The 27,623-nt window shown below is 41.7% G+C and overlaps 1 protein-coding gene across 1 annotated transcript in view; it reads left to right on the forward strand.

Annotated features, from left to right (window-relative positions):
* The first annotated feature begins 16,582 nt into the window (after positions 1–16,582).
* Positions 16,583–27,623, forward strand: part of LOC129828047 (phospholipid phosphatase 3-like) — a 37,196-nt gene continuing 26,155 nt past the window's right edge. The window contains exon 1 of the mRNA XM_055889451.1: positions 16,583–17,411. Coding sequence (XP_055745426.1) covers positions 17,207–17,411 — 205 coding nt within the window. The 5' untranslated portion in view covers positions 16,583–17,206. The remainder of the gene's footprint in view (positions 17,412–27,623) is intronic.

A 27,623-nucleotide genomic window follows, 5' to 3' on the forward strand; every position in this document is an offset into this window, starting at 1 on the left:
TGTATTTGTCCTTTTGGAAGGTGAACCTTCGCCCCAGTCCTGAGCGCTCTGGAGCAGGTTTTCATCAAAGATCTCTCTCTCTACTTTGCTCCGTTCATCTTTTCCTCGACCTTGACTAGTCTCCCAGTCCCTGCTGCTGAAAAACATCCCCACAGCATGATGCTGCCACCACCATGCTTCACCGTAGAGATGGTGGCAGGTTCCTTCAGACGTGACACTTGGCATTCAGGCCAAAGAGTTCCATCTTGGTTTCATTAGACCAGAGAATCTTATTTCTCATGGTCTGAGTCCTTTAGTTGCCTTTTGGCAAACAGCAAGTGGGCTGTCATGTGCCTTTTACTGAGGATTGGCTTCCGTCTGGCCACTCTACCATAAAGGATTGATTAGTGGAGTGCTGCAGAGATGGTTGTCCTTCTGGAAGGTTCTCCCATCTCCAAAGAGGAACTCTTTGGAGCTCTTTGGAGAACTCTTTCATTCAGAGTGACCATCAGGTTCTTTGTCACCTCCCTGACCAAGGCCCTCTTCCCCCGATTGTTCAGTCTGGCCAGGCGGCCAGGTCTAGGAAGAGTCTTGGTGGTTCCAAACTTCTTCCATTTAAGAATGGATGCCACTGTGTTCTTGAGGACCTTCCATGCTGCAGAAATGTTTTGGCACCCTTCCCCAGACCTGTGCCTCGACACAATCATGTCTCTGAGTTCTACGGACAATTCCTTCCACCTCATGGCTTGGTTTTTGCTCTGACATGCACTGTCAACCTTGAGACTGTATATAGGCAGGTGTGTGCCATTTCCAAATCATGTCCAATCAATTGAATTTGCCACAGGTGGACTCCAATCCAGTTATAGAAACATCTCAAGGCTGATCAATGGAAACAGGATGCACCTGAGCTCAATTTCGCGTCTTATAACAAAGGGTCTGAATTTGTTATGTAAATAAGGTATTTCTGTTTTTGTTTTTTTATACATTTGCAAGAATTTCTAAAAACATGTTTTCCATTTGTCATTATGGGATGACATGTGGGATGACATGTAGATTGAGGAGACAAATAAAATTAATCAAATTTAGAATAAGGCTGTAACGTAACAAAATGTGGAAAATGTCAAGTGGTCTGAATATTTTCCAAATGCAGTGTATGTGGGGCAGCAGGTAGCCTAGTGGTTAGAGCGTTGGGCCAGTAACCGAAAGGTTGCAAGATCAAATCCCTGAGCTGACACGGTAAAAATCTGTTGTTTTGCCCCTGAACAAGGCAGATTAACCCACCAAGCCATCATTGTAAATAATATTTTGTTCTTAACTGACTTGCCTAGTTAAATAAAGGTACAAAAAATAGCTTTTTATACAGGTTCTTCAGTCTGAACTACTCTCTCAGCTTGGCCGTTTGACTGTGGAAATCTAAGGCTCGACGTGACATGTTTGAACTCTCAGCTGGTAGAAAACTCTTGACTCACAAGACATTTCTTGACTCACAAGCTGTGAGTGGGGCAGAACATGTTGAGCACCCCATGCTTGGCAAAGATCGACTTTAGTGCTGTAATTATGTGTTTACTTGCTGTCCCACTGATCTTGGAGATTTCTGGGTATTTTGTAATAATCCACACATAGTAGAAATTCTGTGTCATTGTAATGGAAGAGGTCCACTCTAACTTTGGCCCAAACTCTCTCTTATATTGGATGGGACATGAGCGGCTGTTTGGTTGTTGTTTTTGTGTTTGTTGCAGACTGCATATTTTGTTACATCTTCAATCTGTTTAGCCACGCCTGGCCAGAACTTCCCTTCCTCTTTCCTTACATTTTACAATTCCCATGTGTGCTTCATGGATTTTTCAGATTTCTTCTCATTTTATGAGAGACAAAAGTTTTAAGTTTTGAACAGCAGTCCATCTGAGTATTTCAAATCCTCTCTGAAGGTGTAGTGTTGCTGTATTTTCTTTGCAACTTTCCCTCTCGTGTCTGGCCATCCTTTTTTAACTGTTTCTGTGACCAGTTTTAACTCTCCATCTTCTGCTGTTGCTGTTTTGAATTGCTGCAGTTTCTCCTCTGAAACAGGCTTTTGATCGATGTAGTTTACATCCAGCTCACCATCGAACAATTTCTCTCTCTAATCCTTCAAGTATGCTCGGCTCAGTGCATCAGCGACGTGTATCTCCTTTCCTGGCTTGTCTGTCACAAGTAGACTATCTCTAGTCTCATCAGCATTCTGGCTGGTACTTTCTTTTTTTCTTTTTCTTTTTAATTTTATCCCATTTTCTCCCCAATTTTCGTGGTATCCAATCGCTAGTAATTACTACCTTGTCTCATCGCTACAACTCCCGTATGGGCTCGGGAGAGACGAAGGTCGAAAGCCATGCGTCCTCCGAAGCACAACCCAACCAGCCGTACTGCTTCTTAACACAGCGCGCCTCCAACCCGGAAGCCAGCCGCACCAATGTGTCGGAGGAAACACCGTGTACCTGGCCCCCTTGGTTGGCGCACACTGCGCCCAGCCCGCCACAGGAGTCGCTGGAGCGCGATGAGACAAGGATATCCCTACCGGCCAAACCCTCCCTTCCCCGGACGACGCTATGCCAATTGTGCGTTGCCCCACGGACCTCCCGGTCGCGGCCGGCTGTGACAGAGCCTGGGCGCGAACCCAGAGACTCTGGTGGCGCAGTTAGCACTGATGCAGTGCCCTAGACCACTGCGCCACCCGGGAGGCCCTGGCTGGTACTTTCTTGAGCGACTTCTTGAAGATTGTTTCCAAGGGTTTGTGGTCTGACTCCACCTGGATCTGTTTTTTCATACAGGTATTGATGAAACTTCTTGCAGCCATACACTATCGCCATTAGCTCTTTTTCAATTTGAGCGTATCTCTTTTGACAGTCTGTGATGGATCTTGACCCGTATGCGATTGGCTGACCATCTTGCAGGATCACAGCTCCCAAGCCTTTTGAGCTTGCATCCACAGATAGTAATTTAAAAAAAAAAATCATAGTACTTTAACACTGGCGCATTGCTGACAAGCGAATCAAATGGCTATTTGCATTGTCCCCCCCCACTCCCCCCTCATTTACCTTGCTGCTTCTCTGTTTATTATATATGCCTAGTCACTTTAACTCTACCTACATGTACATGTTACCTTGACTAACCGATGCCCCCGCACATTGACTCTGTACCGGTACCCTCTGTATATGCTACTGTTATTTTACTGCTGCTCTTTAATTATTTGTAACTTTCATTTGATATTTTTTTACTTATCTATTTTTTACTTAACACATTATCCCTAACTGCATTGTTGGTTAAGGGCTTGTAAGTAAGCATTTCACTGTAAGGTACCTTTTGTATTTGGCGCATGTGATTTGAAGTGTTTTCATGCTTTTGAAGCTCTGTTCCTGTGCAGACTCCCAGTTCCACTGAATTTCTCCTTCCAGCAGTTGTCTCAGTGGTGCGCTGACATCTGAGAGATTTGGGATGAAACTTGTGATGTACTGGAACATTCCCATGAACCTCTGTTTTGCTGCTTTGTCCTCTGGCCCTGGCCTTTCTTGTATTGCTCTGACCTTTTTGGAGGCTGGTTTCAAGTCTCCTTTACTTAACACATGTCAATGTAGAGAATTTCTGTCATTCTGATTTTGCACTTGTCCATATTTGTAATGGTAGTCCTCCTCCTCTTCAACCAAAAAGGAGGAGTAGTGATGGAACCAAGGCGCAGCGGGTTGTGAACACATAATTTATTTAAAGACAAGACGAAAAAACACGAACTTCACTATAACTAACAAAACAACAAACGGAGTAGACAGACCTGGACGACGAACTTACATTAAACACGAAGAACGCACGAACAGGGGAAATAGACTACACAAAATGACGATGTACAAAAACAAACCGAACAGTCCTGTATGGTGCGACAAACACTGACACAGGAGACAACCACCCACAACGAACACTGTGAAACAACCTACCTAAATATGACTCTCAATTAGAGGAACGCCAAACACCTGCCTCTAATTAAGAGCCATACCAGGCAACCCTTAAACCAACATAGAAACAGAAAACATAGAATGCCCACCCAAACTCACGTCCTGACCAACTAACACATACAACAAACTAACAGAAATAGGTCAGGAACGTGACAATATTCAATTTCAAGTTGATGCTTCTCAGTCTGTTTAGTAGCTATCTCAGTCTCCGGCCGTGCTGCTCTGTGTCATCACCCAAGACAAGAATGTCATCCATGATGTTTAGACACCTTTCAGACCTTCCGATATTCTGCGCGAGGCATCTCTGGAGCGGACACGATTCAGAACAGCAGTCTCTTGAATGAATACCTCCCAAACGGCGTATTGATGTGTAGTCGGGAGCTCTCTTCATCCAGTTGGATTTTGCATCAACCACTGAAAATACCTTAGCGTTGGGCATTTCAGCAACTTCCTCTTCAATGGTACGTAAAAGATAATGTTCTCTCTTGATGGCTTTAAGATCCTGTTGGTCCATGCATACCTATATTTTGTTTGGTTTCACGATTGTCACCAAGCTGTTTTCTCCTTTCAGAAGGCTCAGTTTGCCTGACAACAACGTATTTTCCATGCGGTTCAGTTCCTTTCCAAGTGTTTATTTTAGTGCTACTGGTACCTTTCTGGGTGAGTGAACCACTGGTGTGACGTCTGGGTCTATTTGTGTGTGATGAACTCCTGGAACACATCCAAGTCCTGTGAATGAATCTTCATATTCACCCAAAATGTCAGTCTCTGTCCTTTGTTCAAGCTTAAATATTCTCTGTAATAAGCCAATTTGCAGACTAGCTGATCTTCCAGGTATTGCAGGTGCATCTTGTTCTATCACTTGCCATTCCAGTTCAAACACTTTCTCTTTGTATTTGTATTTATTAGGGATCCCCATAAGCTGCTGCCAAGGGAGCAGCTACCCTTCCTGGGGTCCAAACTCATTAAGGTACTTAAATCACACATAAAACAAAAGAGAAAACAGTAATCATATAACATTATTACACCACTACATATCTACAATACAAAATGTATAATACCCCCATAAAACAATATTACTATGTACGTGTGTGTGTATTGTGAGTGCGTGTCTTCACAGTCCCTGCTGTTCCATAAGGGGATTTTTATCTGTTTTTAAAAAATCTTATTCCACTGCTTACATCAGTTACCTGATGTTGAATAGAGTTCCATGTACTTTAGTCATGGCTCCATGTAGTACTGTGCGCCTCCCATAGTTTGTTCTTGACTAGGGGATTGTGAAGAAACTTGTGGGGTATGCATGGGTGTCCAAGCTGTGTGCAAGTAGTTTAAACAGACACCTCGGTGCATTCAGCATGTCAACACTTACAAAAACAAGTAGTGATAAAGTCAATCTTCTCCACTGTGAGCCATGAGAGATTTACATGCATATTATTAATGTTAGCGCTCCGTGTACATGTATTGGCCACCCGTGCTGCCCTGTTTTGAGCCAATTGTAATTTTCCGAGGTCCCTCTTTGTGGCACCTGACTACATGACTGAACAGTAGTCCAGGTGTGACAAAACTAGAACCTGACTTGTTGATAGTGTTGTTAAGAATGCAGAGCAGCACTTTATTATTGATAGACATCTCCCCATCTTAGCTACTGTTGTTTTGACCATGACAGTTTACAATCCAGGGTTACTCCAAGAAGTGTAGTCACCAACTTTGTTCAATTTCCACGTTATTTATTACGAGATTTTGTGAATTATTTGTCCCAAATACAGTGCTTTTAGTTTTTGAAATATTTAGGACTAACTTATTCCTTGCCACCCATTCTGAAACTAATTGCATCTCTTGAAGTGTTGCAGTGATTTCACTTGCTGTAGTAGATGATGTGTATAGTGTCTTGGTAGTGGCTTTATTCAAAGCCAGTGGCATGTCATTGGTAAAGATTGAAAAAGGTAAGGGGCCTAGACAGCTGCCTAGGGGAATTCCTGATTTTACCTGTATTATGTTGGAGAGGCTTCCATTAAATAACACCCTCTGTGTTCTGTTGAGCAGGTAACTCTTTATCCACAATATAGCAGGGGGAGTAAACCATAATACAAGTTTTCCAGCAGCAGACTGTCAAAAGCCGCAGTGAAGTCTAACAAAATAGCTACTACAATCTTTTTATTATCAATTTCTCTGAGCCAATCATCAATCATTTGTGTAAGTGCCGTGCTTGTTGAATGTCCTTCCTTATAGGCATGTTGAAAGTCTGTCAGTTTGTTAACAGTAAAATAGCATTGTATCTGGTCAAACAGGCTGATTGGTCGGCTATTTGAGCCAGAAAAGGGGACTTTACTATTCTTGGGTAGACAACAATTTTTTTCACCTCTTCCACACTAACTGTACGGATTTCAAAATTACAATGCTTGTCTTTCATCATTTGATCAGTTAGACTTGAATGTGTAGTATCAGTGTTTTTTGCTGGCATGTCATACCTAATTTTGCTAATCTTGCCAATGAAAAAAATCATTAAAGTAATTGGCAATATCAGTGGGTTTTGTGATGAATGAGCCATCTGATTCAATGAATAAATTGCCTTATTGCCCAAAATTTAATTTAAGGTGCTCCAAAGTGTTTTATCATTCTTTATATAATTTATCTTTGTTTAATAGTATAGTTTCTTATTTTTATTCAGTTGGATATGAAGAAAATTATGAGAGATATTAGAAATGTGAGTTGGAGAATGAGGAAGTGAGAATTGTGTAGGTAAACATAGACGTTCTCAGGAGCAAGAATAACATTGGCTTTGAGTCTTTGAAAAGGACAGGGGGAATCTTGGAGCTATGTCTTAGTTTATGGGGATTCCAAATGTGATGGAATGAGGAACCAGAGCAGTTTCATTGGTTACATAATCATACCGTAGTTCTATATTCATGGTTGATGTACTACACAGCAACAGATTGCTGGCATGGACGCTTCGAACGTTATAAATTGTAAATAAAATGTATCACTAGCTAGGTTTCCATGCAATTGGCGACAGATTATCATGCAAATATTCTAAATCTGCATAAAAACAATATGCGCATTTTCCCAACAGAGATGTTTCCATCAATTGGACTTGCTGCAGATATCTCTATGTGCTGAGGTATTGCACATATAAATACATTTTGCGGTTAAATTCCCATGTACGCATCAACTCTACTGATGGTTTTCTCACATAAAATAATTGCGTTATATAGCGAGTATTCCACTCTGGTATTGGCACGTTTGCACTAGCTGTTACGATCGTCATGGGAAGAAGTGGACCAAAGCGCAGCGTTGTATGTGTTCATTCTATTTTTTTATTAACTGAACACCGACAACAACAAAACAAATTACGAACGGGATGTTCTGCAAGGCAAAATAACAACCAATGCAAAAACAAGAACCCACAAATGAAAGAGGGGAAAAAGGACTGCCTAAGTATGATTCCCAATCAGAGACAACAATAGACAGCTGCCTCTGATTGGGAACCACACTCGGCGAAAAACAAAGAAATAGAAAACATAGAAATAAAGAAACTAGAATGCCCACCCTAGTCACACCCTGGCCTAACCAAAATAGAGAATAAAAACCTCTCTATGGCCAGGGCGTGACACTAGCCAACAGCGCTATCTACTTGCTGTTCTTTTCTAAATGTAATCCATTACAGTTACCTGTCACGAATTGTAATCAGAAATGTAACTTTTGGATTACCCAAACTCATTAGTTTCAGTTACTTTTGGATACTTTCACCTTAGAGGCAATAGAAGAAGTCAAAAAGGTGTCATCAAAGTGGTCTCTGACTTGTGGTCAGACTCCCTCAAGTGGAACAAATTTAAATTGGTACTTTTTGTCAATGCTGAATTTAATATCATTGAGAAAACACAGTACCAGTCAAAAGTTTGGACACACTTACTCCAATGGTTTTTCTTAATTTTTTACTATTTTCTACATTGCAGAATAATAGTGAAGACATCCAAACTATGAAATAACACATACGTAATCATGTAGTATGTCACGCCCTGACCGTAGAGATCCTTTTTATGTCTCTATTTTGGTTGGTCAGGGCAGGAGTTTGGGTGGGCATTCTATGTCTGGTGTTCTATGTTGTCCTTGTTTTGTATTTCTGTGTGTTTGGCCTGGTATGGTTCTCAATCAGAGGCAGCTGTCTATCGTTGTCTCTGATTGAGAATCATATTTAGGTAGCCTGTTCCCACCTGTGTTTGTGGGTGGTTGTTTTCTGTTTAGTGTATGTCACCTTGCAGAACTGTTCGTTTATCGTTTTTGTTGTTTTGTTATAGTATTCGTATTCATTAAAAGGAATTATGAATACTTACCACGCTGCACCTTGGTCTTCTCCTTCTCCTCTATACGACGATCGTTACATAGTAACCAAAAATGTGTTATAAAATAAAATACCCTTTGCCTTGATGACAGTTTACACACTCTTGGAATTCTGTCAACCAGCTTCACCTGGAATGCTTTTCCAACAGTCGTGAAGGAGTTCCTGTAGTGAGGTGTGTACTGGCGGCAGAGAAGTCAGGCGCAGGAGAGCGAAAACTGATTTACAACGGTGTCGTTTAATATCCATAAACCACCGTCAACAGAACAATACAATGAATGGGTCAAACAAAACCCGGTAAATACAGCATACCATACATAAGCACTACAAGAAACAATTACAGACAAGTACATGGGGGGGAACAGAGGGTTAAATACACAACATGTAGTTGATGGAATTGGAACCAGGTGTGATGGAAGACAAGACAAAACCAATGGAAAATGAAAAGTGGATCAGCGATGGCTAGAAGGTCGGTGACTTCGAACGCCGCCCGAACAAGGAGAGGGACCAACTTCGCCTGAAGTCGTGACAGTTCTCACATATGCTGAGCACTTGTTGGCTGCTTTTCCTTCATTCTGCGGTCCGACTCATCTCAAACCATCTCAATTGGGTTGAGAACAGGTGATTGTGGAGGCCAGGTCATCTGATGCAGCACTCCATCACTCTCTTTCTTGGTCAAATAGCCCTTACACAGCCTGGAGGTGTGTTGGGTCATTGTTCTGTTGCAAAACAAGTAATTGTCCTACTAAGCACAAACCAGATGTGATGGAGTATCGCTGCAGAATTTTGTGGTAGCCATGCTGGTTAAGTGTGCCTTGAATTCTTAATAAATCACTGACAGTGTCACCAGCAAAGGACCCTCACATCTCCTCCTCCATGCTTCACGGTGGGAAGCACACATGCGGAGATCATCCGTTCACCTACTCTGCGTCTCACAAAGACACGGCAGTTGGAACCAAACATCGAACATATGTACTCATCAGACCAAAGGACAGATTTCCACCGGTCTAATGTCCGTTGCTTGTGTTTCTTGGCCAAAGCAAATCTCTTTGTCTTTTTGGTTTCCTTTAGTAGTGGTTTCTTTGCAGCAATTCGACCATGAAGGCCTGATTCACTCAGTCTCCTCTGAACAGTTGATGTTGAGATGTGTCTGTTACTTGAACTCTGTGAAGCATTTACTTGGGCTGCATTTTCTGAGGCTGGTAACTGTAATTAACTTATCCTCTGCAGCAGAGGTAACTAGGTCTTACTTTCCTGTGACGGTTCACAAGAGAGCCAGTTTCATCATAGCGCTTGATGATTTGTGCGACTGCAGTTTTCCTTATTGACTGACCTTCATGTCTTAAAGTAATTATGGACTGTCATTTCTCTTTGCTTATTTGAGCTGTACTTGCCATACTATGGACATGGTCTTTTTTACCAAATAGGGCTATCTTCTGTATACCACCCCTACCTTGTGACAACACAACTGATTGGCTCAAATGCATTATGAAGAAAATAAATTACACAAATAAACTTTAAACAATGAACACCTGCTAATTGAAATGCATTCCAGGTGACTACCTCATGAAGCTGATTGAGAGAATGCCAAGAGCGTGCAAAGCTGTCATCAAGGCAAAGGGTGGCTACTCTGAAGAATCTCAAATATGAAATATATTTTGATTTGTTTAACACTTTTTTTGGTTACTACAATATTCCATATGTGTTATTTCATAGTTTTGATGTCTTCCCTATTATTCTTCAATGTAGAAAATAGTAAAAATAAAGAAAAACCCTTGAATGAGTAGGTGTGTCCAAACTTTTGACTGGTACTGTATGTTTTTGCAAACATCTTTTATGAATTTAAAGGTAATTCAAGTAGCAATCATCTCTAGTTCTTCAAAAGCATCTGTAATCTGATTACAATATTTTTGATGCTAATGTAACTGATTCAGTTTTTTTGTAATCTGATTACATGTAATAAGTTGGCTGTACTGAGTAGCCTACAATAGATAGGTGTTAGGTGTGTAGTGGTTATCACTAGGGAATGTCAATGTCACTGGATGCAATTAGAAAACTTTTCTGGGGGGGGGGGGGGACACTAATTTCCCCCGCACATTGTCCAATGTAACAGTATAACTTTAAACCGTCCCCTCGCCCCGACCCGGGCGCGAACCAGGGACCCTCTGCACACATCAACAACAGTCACCCACAAAGCAGCGTTACCCATCGCTCCACAAAAGCCACGGCTATACTCTTAGTTTTGTTCTCAGACATGTAAGCCTGGCAAGCGAGCTTAACTTTAATCACTGCTAAAGCAGTGGAGGCTGGTGGGAGGAGCTATAGGAGGACAGGCTCATTGTAATGTCTGGAATGGAATAAATGGAATGGTATCAAACACATCTAACATATGGAAACCACAAATTTGACTCTGTTCCATGTATTCCATTCCAGCCATTCAAATGAGCCCGTCCTCCTATAGCTCCTCACACCAGCCTCCACTGTGCTGAAGGCTTCTCATCTCTCCTGGCCCACCTATTACACAGTAAATTACTTTCTACAGCCATCTAGTGGCCATCAAAAGTACTGCTAACTGCTTTAGGCTCTTCTATTGAAGACAGCGTGAATGTATAACCTTTCTATCTAGTCCACTTGCTGGCGTCCGGAATCATCCCATGACCTTTGAGTCTGACATTTGAAAAGAAAAAGAGAATTAAAGGTAGACCTGCAGGGGCGGATTGACCATGTGCTGGTCAATTTTTTACCTATTAGGCCTGTCTAACTAAAAAAAAATTCTTCACCTCTACAGAATAATGGTTAAGGGTTTGAAGCTCTATTCAATAAGACAAGGAGGTAATGACACAGACCTGTCAACCTAAATAATTGGCTGTTAGTTCCTTATTTTTATTTGTTTGCTAATTTATTTTCTCACTTTTGTTCAATCATCTTTTCCTCTCTCACAATACTGTAGTATGGCTAAGAATGTTACGTGAGAGGAAGTACCCTTGCATGCTATCAGGCTCCTAGCCACGGCTGACTGTAGCATTGCTGAGAATGTTGCATGTGAAGAAGTAACCTTGCATGCCAGGCTCCTTTCCCACAACTGGTGAGGGACATGAGAAACATACTGGCCTGCGTGTGAGGAAATGTGTTTGATTCATGAACATAGCTGCCTAGTTTGATGTTTCCTGTGCAAGCAGTTGTAGATCAATCATGTAAAACTACTGCACAAATGTGCAGTTATTTTACCTTGTGTAGTCTGTTTCTAAGAAACCTTAATATACAGTTCTGAAAAGAAAGAGGTGACAATTTCTGTACTTCTCACCAGGTGGTGGCACTCTCCTACCTCTTGTACCTGCTATTCCATACTGTGTAAGGAAACATCTGAGACTGATCAGAAAGTATGCATTTGAAGGAATTCTCATCTCCAAGACAGTCATAAGATATATGCTATTAACTGTATTATACCTATACAAACCATTTTAGCAGAGACATTCAGGGTTGGAGATGTCCATTGAATATGCGGGTAGGCATAGGGTCTACTGCATGGTCTCCCATTAGGCCTTCACTGACCAGGAAAGTAACTGATGCTAAAGATACATCCATTTATTTGATCAAAGGAAGGATTAGATGTTGTTGGGCAAACGATGACATTCGAAGTGTAAGGCAAAGGGCAACATTTTCTCTCGTTTTTAATTTTTCTAATTTAAGTAGGCCTGGGAAACATAATGGAATCTCTCATTACACACAAATCTACTCACCCATACTTACACTGACACCACAACACAAACTGCAAACATCCACACCCACACTATACTGACACCATACATACACACACGCACGCGGAAACACACACACACGCTGCTGCTACTGTCTGTGATCCGGGTCAACAGCATCAATGAAGATCCGGGTCAACAGCATCAATGTAACAGTATAACTTTACATCGTCCCCTCGCCCCGACACGGGCGCGAACCAAGTACCTTCTGCACACATCAACAACGGTCACCCACGAAGCGTCGTTACCCATCGCTCCACAAAAGCCGCGGCCCTTGCAGAGCAAGGGGAAACCCTACTTCAGGTCTCAGAGCAAGTGACGTAACCGATTGAAATGCTATTAGCGCGTACCCGCTAACTACCTAGCCATTTCACATCCGTTACACCTGTATATAGCCATGTTATTTTCTACCCCCTGTATATAGCCATGTTATTTTCTACTCCCTGTATATAGCCATGTTATGTTCTACCCCCTGTATATAGCCGTGTTATGTTCTACTCTCTGTATATAGCCGTGTTATGTTCTACTCCCTGTATATAGCCATGTTATGTTCTACTCCCTGTATATAGCCACGTTATGTTCTACTCTCTGTATATAGCCATGTTATGTTATACTCCCTGTATATAGCCATGTTATGTTCTACTCCCTGTATATAGCCATGTTATGTTCTACTCCCTGTAAATAGCCATGTTATGTTCTACTCCCTGTATATAGCCACGTTATGTTCTACTCTCTGTATATAGCCATGTTATTTTCTACTCCCTGTATATAGCCATGTTATGTTCTACTCCCTGTATATAGCCATGTTATGTTCTACTCCTTGTATATAGCCATGTTATGTTCTACTCCCTGTATATAGCCATGTTATGTTCTACTCCCTGTATATAGCCATGTTATGTTCTACTCCCTGTATATAGCCATGTTATGTTCTACTCCCTGTATATAGCCATGTTATGTTCTACTCCCTGTAAATAGCCATGTTATGTTCTACTCCCTGTATATAGCCATGTTATGTTCTTCTCCCTGTATATAGCCATGTTATGTTCTACTCCCTGTATATAGCCATGTTATGTTCTACTCTCTGTATATAGCCATGTTATGTTCTACTCCCTGTATATAGCCGTGTTATGTTCTACTCCCTGTATATAGCCATGTTATGTTCTACTCCCTGTATATAGCCATGTTATGTTCTACTCCCTGTATATAGCCACGTTATGTTCTACTCCCTGTATATAGCCACGTTATTTTCTACTCCCTGTATATAGCCATGTTATGTTCTACTCCCTGTATATAGCCATGTTATGTTCTACTCCCTGTATATAGCCACGTTATTTTCTACTCCCTGTATATAGCCATGTTATGTTCTACTCCCTGTATATAGCCATGTTATTTTCTACTCCCTGTATATAGCCATGTTATTTTTTATCCCTGTATATAGCCATGTTATGTTCTACTCCCTGTATATAGCCACGTTATGTTCTACTCCCTGTATATAGCCACGTTATGTTCTACTCCCTGTATATAGCCATGTTATGTTCTACTCCCTGTATATAGCCGTGTTATGTTCTACTCCCTGTATAGAGCCATGTTATGTTCTACTCCCTGTATATAGCCACGTTATGTTCTACTCCCTGTATATAGCCGTGTTATGTTCTACTCACTGTATATAGCCGTGTTATGTTCTACTCTCTGTATATAGCCATGTTATGTTCTACTCCCTGTATATAGCCACGTTATGTTCTACTCCCTGTATATAGCCATGTTATGTTCTACTCTCTGTATATAGCCACGTTATGTTCTACTCTCTGTATATAGCCATGTTATGTTCTACTCCCTGTATATAGCCATGTTATGTTCTACTCCCTGTATATAGCCACGTTATGTTCTACTCTCTGTATATAGCCACGTTATGTTCTACTCTCTGTATATAGCCATGTTATGTTCTACTCCCTGTATATAGCCATGTTATGTTCTACTCCCTGTATATAGCCACGTTATGTTCTACTCCCTGTATATAGCCATGTTATTTTTTATCCCTGTATATAGCCACGTTATGTTCTACTCCCTGTATATAGCCATGTTATGTTCTACTCCCTGTATATAGCCATGTTATGTTCTTCTCCCTGTATATAGCCATGTTATGTTCTACTCCCTGTATATAGCCATGTTATGTTCTACTCCCTGTATATAGCCACGTTATGTTCTACTCCCTGTATATAGCCATGTTATGTTCTACTCCCTGTATATAGCCATGTTATGTTCTTCTCCCTGTATATAGCCATGTTATGTTCTACTCCCTGTATATAGCCATGTTATGTTCTACTCCCTGTATATAGCCACGTTATGTTCTACTCCCTGTATATAGCCATGTTATGTTCTACTCCCTGTATATAGCCATGTTATGTTCTTCTCCCTGTATATAGCCATGTTATGTTCTACTCCCTGTATATAGCCATGTTATGTTCTACTCCCTGTATATAGCCATGTTATGTTCTACTCCCTGTATATAGCCATGTTATTTTTTATCCCTGTATATAGCCACGTTATGTTCTACTCCCTGTATATAGCCATGTTATGTTCTACTCCCTGTATATAGCCATGTTATGTTCTTCTCCCTGTATATAGCCATGTTATGTTCTACTCCCTGTATATAGCCATGTTATGTTCTACTCCCTGTATATAGCCACGTTATGTTCTACTCCCTGTATATAGCCATGTTATGTTCTACTCTCCTTATATAGCCATGTTATGTTCTACTCCCTGTATATAGCCGTGTTATGTTCTACTCCCTGTATATAGCCGTGTTATGTTCTACTCCCTGTATATAGCCATGTTATGTTCTACTCCCTGTATATAGCCATATTATGTTCTACTCCCTGTATATAGCCATGTTATGTTCTACTTCCTGTATATAGCCATGTTATTTTCTACTCCCTGTATATAGCCATGTTATGTTCTACTCCCTGTATATAGCCATGTTATTTTCTACTCCCTGTATATAGCCACGTTATGGTCTACTCCCTGTATATAGCCATGTTATGTTCTATTCCCTGTATATAGCCACGTTATGTTCTACTCCCTGTATATAGCCACGTTATTTTCTACTCCCTGTATATAGCCATGTTATGTTCTACTCCCTGTATATAGCCATGTTATGTTCTACTCCCTGTATAGCCATGTTATGTTCTACTCCCTGTATATAGCCATGTTATGTTCTACTCCCTGTATATAGCCATGTTATGTTCTACTCCCTGTATATAGCCATGTTATGTTCTACTCCCTGTATAGAGCCATGTTATTTTCTACCCCCTGTATATAGCCATGTTATGCTCTACTCCCTGTATATAGCCATGTTATGTTCTACTCCCTGTATATAGCCACGTTATTTTCTACTCCCTGTATATAGCCATGTCATTTTCTACTCCCTGTATATAGCCACGTTATGTTCTACTCCCTGTATATAGCCATGTTATGTTCTACTCCCTGTATATAGCCATGTTATGTTCTACTCCCTGTATATAGCCATGTTATGTTCTACTCCCTGTATATAGCCATGTTATGTTCTACTCCCTGTATATAGCCATGTTATGTTCTACTCCCTGTATAGAGCCATGTTATTTTCTACCCCCTGTATATAGCCATGTTATGTTCTACTCCCTGTATATAGCCATGTTATGTTCTACTCCCTGTATATTGCCACGTTATGTTCTACTCCCTGTATATAGCCATGTCATTTTCTACTCCCTGTATATAGCCATGTTATGTTCTACTCCCTGTATATAGCCATGTTATGTTCTACTCCCTGTATATAGCCATGTCATTTTCTACTCCCTGTATATAGCCATGTTATGTTCTACTCCCTGTATATAGCCATGTTATGTTCTACTCCCTGTATAGAGCCATGTTATTTTCTACTCCCTGTATATAGCCACGTTATGTTCTACTCCCTGTATATAGCCACGTTATGTTCTACTTTAAAAAAATGCAATTAAATAAATATATTTTTCTCTATACTCTTAATTCTCTCTCAAATATAGTATTGATTCTAGCATAACATAGATGTTAACAAATAAAACAAAGAAAGCTGTTAGTGTAAAACAAAAAAGTAAGATAATCAAATTTTATTCGTCACATGCTTCGTAAACAACAGGTGTGCACTAACAGTGAAATGATTACTTACAGGCCCTTCCCTACAATGCAGAGAGAAAGAAAATAGAGAAATAATAGAAAAGTAAAACACATAATAATAGATACGCAATGGGTAACGATAATTTGGCCATATACAAGGGATACCAGTACCGAGTCGATGTGCAGGGTACTTGTGCGAGGTAATTGAGGTAGATATGTACTGTACATAAAGTGACAGATAGTAAACAGTTGCAGCAGTGTATGAGTTGAGTCAGTTAGTGCAAAAATGGTCAATGCAGATAGTCAGGGTAGCTATTTGGTTAACTACTGTATTTAACTAACAAGTGAGGGTGGGTTGTCAGAGGGTGCGACTGGAGCAAAGGAGATATAAACATTTTGCAAAACAAACTGCTGGGGGTCTGCCTAGTTTTGGGGAGGGACAAAATGCGAGGGAATAGGAGGACTGAACAGAAAATAGTCCAACACATGGAGAGGGCATTTGGAATAGTTGAATGAATGACATATGGGCAAGTTTGAAAGTTGACAGAAGAATTGAGCAGTGCGTGTTTTGCAAGTTATTCTTTTAAAATATTGATTTTGTTGGTTTTAGGGTAACGTATCGTGATGTAACGTGGCTAGCCAGCTACAGTAGTTGAAGACTTTGAACAGAACACGATACAGTGGGACAGTGAGCGCTTTAGCTCGCAACACCTCAGTGAACTGACAGCTTTGCTAGACTAGCAAGAACACTTCTCTTTCTGTTTATCTTTACTCTTCTTTACGCTGTCGTCGAATTTGTCTTACATTTCACAGATAAGCTTGTTGCTAACGGTTTGATACCTGTCAAGTTTAACTTGTGGTTGTTGGACATGGTTTTCAATAACAGCTAGCTAGCTAAAGTTAGTCAGCCATCATTAATTTGTATTTTTCAACGTTGGACGGACTGAATGTTCACCTTTGGGATACTTAACGTTACTGTCAGTAAACAGCAACAATACAACATCAACGTTGTATTTTAAACAAGAGACAATATGCAAAAGTTCAACTCGACACACACTAGTACTCTTCCTCGGGACGCTGAGCTTCAGCAGCGTTTAGCCGACAACGGGGGAGCCGGGGAGGCGATGAAGGAAAACGGCGCTGGGAAGAATCACATCCTTGCAGAACCTGCAGACAGTTCACTCTGTACCAAGAGAAAGATGCTGGTCGGCCTGGATGTTTTCTGTCTGTTTGTAGGTAAGAATTATGGTGAACCCCCTTTGCATATTATTTCACCCTTTTACCGTTTTTATTTGACTGAATCTCAACGTAGCAGCATGACATGATTGTCTGCTTTGCATTAATTTGATTCTTAGCCTGTCTCAGTATTTCCATCTTATTTCCGAGGAAATATGCAGAGGTCAATATCATTAACATGAATATAATGAATAGTGTGCATGTCACAGGATGGGCAATTATTGCACAGAAATCTAGGACGGCTCACTCTCACATGTTGTCCAAGTGATGATAGGCGACCATTTAATTAAACCCAATACATTTATTAGCACAAGTAGTTAAGGAGAAGAACCAACGGCAAAGTGCAACAGGTCTAGCAGTTCAACAGGTCACAATAGAAGAATAAGTCCTTTCAAAAGCCAATTCAGCACACCACCAAAAGGGCAAAAAAGGAGTCTGTCTGTACTCTAAGCTAAGCACTGAAGAAAGCAGGCAGGCGAGTTGTCCCGGGAATTCTTGAGTTCCCCTGACAACCATCCATGGGGTTTTCAAGAAAATAACATTAGAATTGAACATGTTGCTACCACTTCCCTGCTTGTGTTCTAATGGCAAAAATGACATTTGTTCATTGTTTGCTTTGCTTCACTACAGCATTATCCCTTGCCAAGTATCTAAACTCCACTGAGTTGAGCACATTCTAGAGCTTTTGAATTTAACCTCCAACTCCTTCTAGTCGCTATGCCTCGATACTTAACTTGTAGGCCTACCTATGCTTGTCCTTTGTTGCGTGCATTTCTTTTCGGAAATCCATATTTAAAAAATAAAAATAAAACGTTAATCAAATACACCCACCGATGTTTTCCTTGTTGAGATTCAATTGGCATTCGCGGCTGAGTTGCCATCTTAGAGAACCAGCAATGAGGAAACAGTCAGTGGTTGTATTTTATTAACGTTTAATAATAAAAAATATGGACTCCAGCAAACAAAGGCACGCAACAACAGAGGACAAACATAGGTACATGATAAGGGTTTAAGATTTTATTTTTTAAGTATCGACGTATCGCGAGTCAGAGGTTCATTTAAGGAACTCTAGTCTGCACTCAACTCCATGGACGAGTTGAGGTACTTGGCAACAATATCTCTAATGTGTGCAACAAAGTTATTCTGCCAAATTAGGAGGCTATTATATAAATCAATAAAGCATCCGATAATGGCCCTACAGTATGAATGCTGATAGGGTTAGCATTGTTAAGCCATAATGTGGAACATGAGGCAATCTGACAATCACACACCAACACAGAGGGACTATTGGGTTGCTACTTTGTGGTAGTTATCATTGGTTACTCCTCAACTAACATGAGTGAAACACAATTGTGTGCCTAACTACACCCCTGAAATGAAATGGGGTGTGTGGGGGGGGGGGGGGGGGGGGGGGTCGATCAGCCTCTCTGGTGCTGGCACTATGTGAAAGCAGGGAAGAGTGGTTTGTTTTGAAGTCGTTAACATGACACAAACAAGACTATTAGGCAGAACCCGTCCAGGCAGACAGACAGGTCTGCCAGCGCACCGTTGGCGGTTACGAGCTGCCTGCTGCTTCCCAGACAGACACTGACAGACAGGTTCACTCTCACTGTACAGCCTGTTATTCCTCCTTGCCTGCAGGTATGCTATTGCCTTCTCCTCTGCTAGGTAGCATGCTTGACACTCACCTAAGTGTTTAGGAAGTGGCTGGTAAGTGCCAGACAGAGACTGACTGGCCCAGAGTCAGAAGATGGGAAGGAAATATACTTTTTCAGTTCGTAGCTCAGCCTAATGAGAACACGTGGGCTGGTGTTGACTTTCCTTATCCCTGGCTGCTGGTTGCATTGCAACACTAGGATTGACTCAATCACTGGGTTGCATGCTTGAAAGAACATGAGTGAGAGGAAGTGAGAGATTTAGAAAGTGTCTTTTTAAAGTCTCTCAAGACAAAGCGCAGCATGGCATGCTTGCCATCATCTTCCACAATTCACTACCATCACCTCTGGTATCATCATCTTCCCCCATTCACCACCATCACCTCTGGTATCATCATCTTCCACAATTCACCACCATCACCTCTGGTATCATCATCTTCCCCCATTCACCACCATCACCTCTGGTATCATCATCTTCCCCCATTCACCACCATCACCTCTGGTATCATCATCTTCCCCCATTCACCACCATCACCTCTGGTATCATCATCTTCCCCCATTCATCACCATCACCTCTGGCATCATCATCTTCCCCCATTCACCACCATCACCTCTGGTATCATCATCTTCCCCCATTCATCACCATCACCTCTGGTATCATCATCTTCCCCCATTCACCACCATCACCTCTGGTATCATCATTTTACCCCATTCACCACCATCACCTCTGGTATCATCATCTTCCTCCATTCACCATCATCACCTCTGGCATCAACCTCTTCTGGCATCAGCCTTGTTAATTTAGTAGGAAGTAGGCAGTAGGAAGCTCTCTCATCCATTTATATGCAGATCTTATACTCAGATCTTATACAATCTTATACTCAGCTGGCCCCTCCCCGGATTTTGTGTTAAATGCTCCACAACAAAGCTTGCTTAGTGTCCAACAAGCTTTCTCTACCCTTACCTTGTTCTGAACACCTCCAAAACAAATGTCATGTAGTTTGGTAAGAAGAATGTCACTCTTCCCACAGGTGTGATTACTACCTCTGAGGGTTTAGAGCTTGAGGTTAGAGGTCGACCGATTAATCGGAATGGCCAATTAATTAGGGCCGATTTCAAGTTTTCATTACAATTGGTAATCGGCAATTTTGGACACCGATCATGGCCGATTACATTGCACTCCACGAGGAGACTGCAATAGTCCCTCGCCTGTTATGCGAGTGCAGCAAGGAGCCATGGTAAGATGCTAGCTAGCATTAAACGTATCTTATAAAAAACAATCAATCTTAACATAATCACTAGTTAACTACACATGGTTGATGATATTACTAGTTTATCTAGCTTGTCCTGCGTTGCATATAATAGATGCGGTGCCTGTTAATTTATCATTGAATCATAGCCTACTTCGCCAAACGGGTGATTTAACAAGTGCATTCGTGAAAAAAGCACTGTCGTTGCACCAATGTGTACCCTAACCATAAACATCAACTCCTTTCTTAAAATCAATACACAAGTATATATTTTTAAACCTGCATATTTAGTTAATATTGCCTGCTAACATACATTTTTTTAAACTAGGGAAATTGTGTCACTTCTCTTGCGTTCTGTGCAACAGAGTCAGGGTATATGCAGCAGTTTGGGCCGCCTGGCTCGTTTGCGAACTGTGTGAAGACTATTTGTTCCTATCAAAGACAGCCAACTTTGCCAAACGGGGGATGATTTAACAAAAGCCCATTTGCGAAAAAAGCACAACCGTTGCACGAATGTACATTTAAGTCATTTCGCTGACGCTCTTATCCAGAGCGACTTACATTTTACCTTTTTATTTTTTATTTAACTAGGCAAGTCAGTTAAGAACAAACTCTTATTTTCAATGACGGCCTAGGAACAGTGGGTTAACTGCCTTGTTCAGGGGCAGAACGACAGATTTGTACCTTGTCAGCTCGGGGATTTGAACTTGCAACCTTTCGGTTACTAGCCCAACGCTCTAACCACTAGGCTACCCTGCCGCCCCGTACCTAACAACAAACATCAATGCCTTTCTTAAAATCAATACACAGAAGTATATTTTCTTAAACCTGCCTATTTAGTTAAAAGAAATCCAGGTTACCAGGCAATATTAAACTAGGGAAATTGTGTCACTTCTCTTGCGTTCTTTGCACTCAGAGTCAGGGTATATGCAACAGTTTGGGCCGCCTGGCTCGTTGTGAACTAATTTGCCAGAATTTTACGTAATTATGACATAACATTGAAGGTTGTGCAATATAACAGGAATATTTAGACTTATGGATGCCACCCGTTAGATAAAATACGGAACGGTTCTGTATTTCACTGAAAGAATAAACGTTTTGTTTTCGAAATGATAGTTTCCGGATTTGACCATATTAATGACCTACGGCTTGTATTTCTGTGTGTTATTATGTTATAATTAAGTCTATGATTTGATAGAGCAGTCTGACTGAGCGGTGGTAGGCAGCAGCACGCTCGTAAGCATTCATTCAAACAGCACTTTTGTGCGTTTGCCAGCAGCTCTTCGCTGTGGTTCAAGCATTGAGCTATTTATGACTTCAAGCCTATCAAATCCCGAAATTACGCTGGTGTAACTGATGTGACATCGCTAGCTAGTTAGCGGAGTGCGCGCTAATAACGTTTCAATCGGTGACGTCACTCGCTCTGAGACCTTGAAGCAGTTGTTCCCCTTGCTCTGCAAGGGCTGCGGCTTTTGTGGAGCGATGGGTAACAATGCTTCGAGGGTGGCTGTTGTCGATGTGTTCCTGGTTCGAGCCCAGGTAGGGGCGAGGAGAGGGACGGAAGCTATACTGTTACACTGGCAATACTAAAGCGCCTATAAGAACATCAAATAGTCAAAGGTATATGAAATACAAATGGTATAGAGAGAAATTGTTCTAAAATAACTACAACCTAAAACTTCTTACGTGGGAATATTGAAGATTCATGTTAAAAGGAACCACCAGCTTTCATATGTTCTCATGTTCTGAGCAAGAAACTTAAACGTTAGCTTTTTTTACATGGCACATATTGCACTTTTACTTTCTTCTCCAACACTTTGTTTTTGCATTATTTAAACCAAATTGAACATGTTTCATTATTTATTTGAGGCCAAATTGATTTTATTGATGTATTATATTAAGTTAAAATGAAAGTGTTCATTCAGTATTGTTGTAATTGTCATTATTAAAAATACATAAATACATTTTTTTTTTAATTGGCCAATTAATCGGTATCGTCTTTTTTGGTCCTCCAATATTCGGTATCGGCGTTGAAAAATCATAACCGGTCGACCTCTACTTGAGGTAGTCACCTCATACAAGTACTTGGGAGTATGGCTAGACAGTACACTGTCCTTCTCTCAGCACATATCAAATCTGCAGGCTAAAGTTAAATCTAGACTTGGTTTCCTCTATCGTAATCGCTCCTCTTTCAACCCAGCTGCCATACTAACCCTGATTCAGATGACCATCCTACCCATGCTAGATTACGGAGACATAATTTGTAGATCGGCAGGTAAGGGTGCTCTCGAGCGGCTAGATGTTCTTTACCATTCGGCCATCAGATTTGCCACCAATGCTCCTTATAGGACACATCACTGCACTCTATACTCCTCTGTAAACTGGTCATCTCTGTATACCTGTCGCAAGACCCACTGGTTGATGCTTATTTATAAAACCCTCTTAGGCCTCACTCCCCCCTATCTGAGATATCTACTGCAGCCCTCATCCTCCACATACAGCACCCGTTCTGCCAGTCACATTCTGTTAAAGGTCCCCAAAGCACACACATCCCTGGGTCGCTCCTCTTTTCAGTTCGCTGCAGCTAGCGACTGGAACGAGCTGCAACAAACACTCAAACTGGACCGTTTTATCTCAATCTCTTTGTTCAAAGACTCAATCAGGGACACTCTTACTGACAGTTGTGGCTGCTTTGTGCAATGTATTGTTGTCTCTACCTTCTTGCCCTTTGTGCTGTTGTCTGTGCCCAGTAATGTTTGTAGCATGTTTTGTGCTGCTACCATGTTGTGTTGCTACCATGCTGTGTTGTCATGTGTTGCTGCCTTGCTATGTTGTTGTCTTACACGGAACCCAAACCCGTTGCGCGCGTGCGCTATCATGCATAAATATATTCCCCCCCCCCCCACCAAACGCGATCACGACACCCAGGTTAAAATATCAAAACAAACTCTGAACCTATGACATTAATTTGGGGACAGGTCAAAAAGCATTAAACATGTATGGCAATTTAGCTAGTTAGCTTGCACTTGCTAGCTAACGTTAAGTTGTCCTATTTAGCTAGCTTGCTGTTGCTAGCTAATTTGTCCTGGGATATAAACATTGAGTTGTTATTTTACCTGAAATGCACAAGGACCTCTACTCCGACAATTAATCCACACATAAAACGGCCAACCGAATCGTTTCTAGTCACCTCTCCTCCTTCCAGGCTTTTTCATCGTTTAACTTATATGGTGATCGCATCTAAACTTTCATTGTATTACCACGACTACCGGCAAAACAGTTTGTCTTTCAATCACCCACGTGGGTATAACCAATGAGTACCTGCTTCTATAAACCAATGAGGAGATGGGAGAGGCAGGACTTGCAGCGCGATCTGCGTCAGAAATAGGAATGAGTTCTATTTTAGCCCTTGGCGTCGCAGACGCTCGTTCTAAATTTATTTTGCGACGCTCGCGCATGCGACGTGTCCGGTCTGGTCAGCATGTTAGGTCTCTCTTTACGTAGTGTTGTGTTGTCTCTCTTGTCGTAATGTGTGTTTTGTCCTATATTCGTGTTATTTATTTTTATTGATTTATTTTAAAAATCCCCGTCCCTGCAGGAGGTATTTTGCCTTTTGGTAGGCCGTCATTGTAAATAAGAATTTGCTCTTAAATGACTTGCCTAGTTAAATAAAGGTTAAATTAAATAAATAAAAATTTACTTTTGGTTCTTTCTTGATAGATATGATTGGCGTCACTATCATCAGCTATATTGTGAATTAACAGTATGCTTTGTCTCTAGTTGTCTCTGTCTCAACTCCAACAGTATCTCGTGTCTCTAGTTGTCTTTGTCTCCTCTCCAACAGTATGTCATGTCTCTAGTTGTCTCTGTCTCAACTCCAACAGTATGTTGTGTCTCTAGTTGTCTCTTTCTCAACTCCAACAGTATGTCGTGTCTCTAGTTGTCTCTGTCTCCTCTCCAACAGTATGTCATGTCTCTAGTTGTCTCTGTCTCCTCTCCAACAGTATGTCATGTCTCTAGTTGTCTCTGTCTCCTCTCCAACAGTATGTCGTGTCTCTAGTTGTCTCTGTCTCCTCTCCAACAGTATGTCGTGTCTCTAGTTGTCTCTGTCTCAACTCCAACAGTATGTCGTGTCTCTAGTTGTCTCTGTCTCCTCTCCAACAGTATGTTGTGTCTCTAGTTGTCTCTGTCTCCTCTCCAACAGTATGTCATGTCTCTAGTTGTCTCTGTCTCCTCTCCAACAGTATGTCATGTCTCTAGTTGTCTCTGTCTCCTCTCCAACAGTATCTCATGTCTCTAGTTGTCTCTGTCTCCTCTCCAACAGTATGTCATGTCTCTAGTTGTCTCTGTCTCCTCTCCAACAGTATGTCATGTCTCTAGTTGTCTCTGTCTCCTCTCCAACAGTATGTCGTGTCTCTAGTTGTCTCTGTCTCCTCTCCAACAGTATGTCATGTCTCTAGTTGTCTCTGTCTCCTCTCCAACAGTATGTCATGTCTCTAGTTGTCTCCTCTCCAACAGTATGTCGTGTCTCTAGTTGTCTCTGTCTCAACTCCAACAGTATGTCGTGTCTCTAGTTGTCTCTGTCTCCTCTCCAACAGTATGTTGTGTCTCTAGTTGTCTCTGTCTCCTCTCCAACAGTATGCCATGTCTCTAGTTGTCTCTGTCTCCTCTCCAACAGTATGTCATGTCTCTAGTTGTCTCTGTCTCCTCTCCAACAGTATGTCATGTCTCTAGTTGTCTCTGTCTCCTCTCCAACAGTATGTCGTGCCTCTAGTTGTCTCCTCTCCAACAGTATGTCGTGTCTCTAGTTGTCTCTGTCTCCTCTCCAACAGTATGTCATGTCTCTAGTTGTCTCTGTCTCCTCTCCAACAGTATGTCGTGTCTCTAGTTGTCTCTGTCTCCTCTCCAACAGTATGTCATGTCTCTAGTTGTCTCTGTCTCCTCTCCAACAGTATGTCATGTCTCTAGTTGTCTCCTCTCCAACAGTATGTCGTGTCTCTAGTTGTCTCTGTCCCAACTCCAACAGTATGTCGTGTCTCTAGTTGTCTCTGTCTCAACTCCAACAGTATGTCGTGTCTCTAGTTGTCTCTGTCTCCTCTCCAACAGTATGTCGTGTCTCTAGTTGTCTCTGTCTCCTCTCCAACAGTATGTCGTGTCTCTAGTTGTCTCTGTCTCAACTCCAACAGTATGTCGTGTCTCTAGTTGTCTCTGTCTCAACTCCAACAGTATGTCGTGTCTCTAGTTGTCTCTGTCTCCTCTCCAACAGTATGTCGTGTCTCTAGTTGTCTCTGTCTCCTCTCCAACAGTATGTCGTGTTTCTAGTTGTCTCTGTCTAATCTCCAACAGTATGTCGTGTCTCTAGTTGTCTCTGTCTCCTCTCCAACAGTATGTCGTGTCTCTAGTTGTCTCTGTCTCAACTCCAACAGTATGTCGTGTCTCTAGTTGTCTCTGTCTCAACTCCAACAGTATGTCGTGTCTCTAGTTGTCTCTGTCTCAACTCCAACAGTATGTCGTGTCTCTAGTTGTCTCTGTCTCAACTCCAACAGTATGTCGTGTCTCTAGTTGTCTCTGTCTCAACTCCAACAGTATGTCGTGTCTCTAGTTGTCTCTGTCTCCCCTCCAACAGTATGTCATGTCTCTAGTTGTCTCTGTCTCCTCTCCAACAGTATGTCGTGTCTCTAGTTGTCTCTGTCTCAACTCCAACAGTATGTCGTGTCTCTAGTTGTCTCTGTCTCAACTCCAACAGTATGTCGTGTCTCTAGTTGTCTCTGTCTCCTCTCCAACAGTATGTCGTGTCTCTAGTTGTCTCTGTCTCCTCTCCAACAGTATGTCGTGTTTCTAGTTGTCTCTGTCTCCTCTCCAACAGTATGTCGTGTCTCTAGTTGTCTCTGTCTCCTCTCCAACAGTATGTTGTGTCTCTAGTTGTCTCTGTCTCAACTCCAACAGTATTTCGTGTCTCTAGTTGTCTCTGTCTCCTCTCCAACGGTATGTCATGTCTCTAGTTGTCTCTGTCTCAACTCCAACAGTATGTCGTGTCTCTAGTTGTCTCTGTCTCCTCTCCAACAGTATGTCATGTCTCTAGTTGTCTCTGTCTCCTCTCCAACAGTATGTCGTGTCTCTAGTTGTCTCTGTCTCCTCTCCAACAGTATGCTTTGTCTCTAGTTGTCTCTGTCTCCTCTCCAACAGTATGTCATGTCTCTAGTTGTCTCTGTCTCCTCTCCAACAGTATGCTTTGTCTCTAGTTGTCTCTGTCTCAACTCCAACAGTATGTCATGTCTCTAGTTGTCTCTGTCTCAACTCCAACAGTATGTCGTGTCTCTAGTTGTCTCTGTCTCCTCTCCAACAGTATGTCATGTCTCTAGTTGTCTCTGTCTCCTCTCCAACAGTATGTCGTGTCTCTAGTTGTCTCTGTCTCCTCTCCAACAGTATGTTGTGTCTCTAGTTGTCTCTGTCTCCTCTCCAACAGTATGTCGTGTCTCTAGTTGTCTCTGTCTCAACTCCAACAGTATGTCGTGTCTCTAGTTGTCTCTGTCTCCTCTCCAACAGTATGTCATGTCTCTAGTTGTCTCTGTCTCCTCTCCAACAGTAGGTCATGTCTCTAGTTGTCTCTGTCTCCTCTCCAACAGTATGTCATGTCTCTAGTTGTCTCTGTCTCAACTCCAACAGTATGTCATGTCTCTAGTTGTCTCTGTCTCCTCTCCAACAGTATGTCGTGTCTCTAGTTGTCTCGGTCTCCTCTCCAACAGTATGTCGTGTCTCTAGTTGTCTCTGTCTCCTCTCCAACAGTATGCCTTGTCTCAGGGAGTTCCAACCAAATTTTCCCTAAATGTCAGCAGCAGATTCCTCAGGCTGTTGACCCCTCGTTATCTGCCCCGTCAAGGGACTCATTTATTACCGTCACTCTGGAATTCCCCCAAGGCATCGCATTCTAATGGCCTTATGTTAGGAGTGAATCCACTTCTTTGCTCAGTGTGGTCCCTTCTGTCTCAGACAGTACTTTCCTTCTAAGTGTTTACTGCAGTGAAGTAAACACGTTAACACGATGGTATGGCATTATGAATGACTGTTATTAACACGGTGGTATGGCATTATGAATGACTGTTATTAACACGGTGGTATGGCATTATGAATGACTGTTATTAACACGGTGGTATGGCATTATGAATGACTGTTATTAACACGGTGGTATGGCATTATGAATGACTGTTATTAACACGGTGGTATGGCATTATGAATGACTGTTATTAACACGGTGGTATGGCATTATGAATGACTTATTAACACGGTGGTATGGAATTATGAATGAC

This window comes from Salvelinus fontinalis, chromosome 2 (genome assembly GCF_029448725.1).
Source record: "Salvelinus fontinalis isolate EN_2023a chromosome 2, ASM2944872v1, whole genome shotgun sequence".
NCBI lineage: Eukaryota > Metazoa > Chordata > Actinopteri > Salmoniformes > Salmonidae > Salvelinus > Salvelinus fontinalis.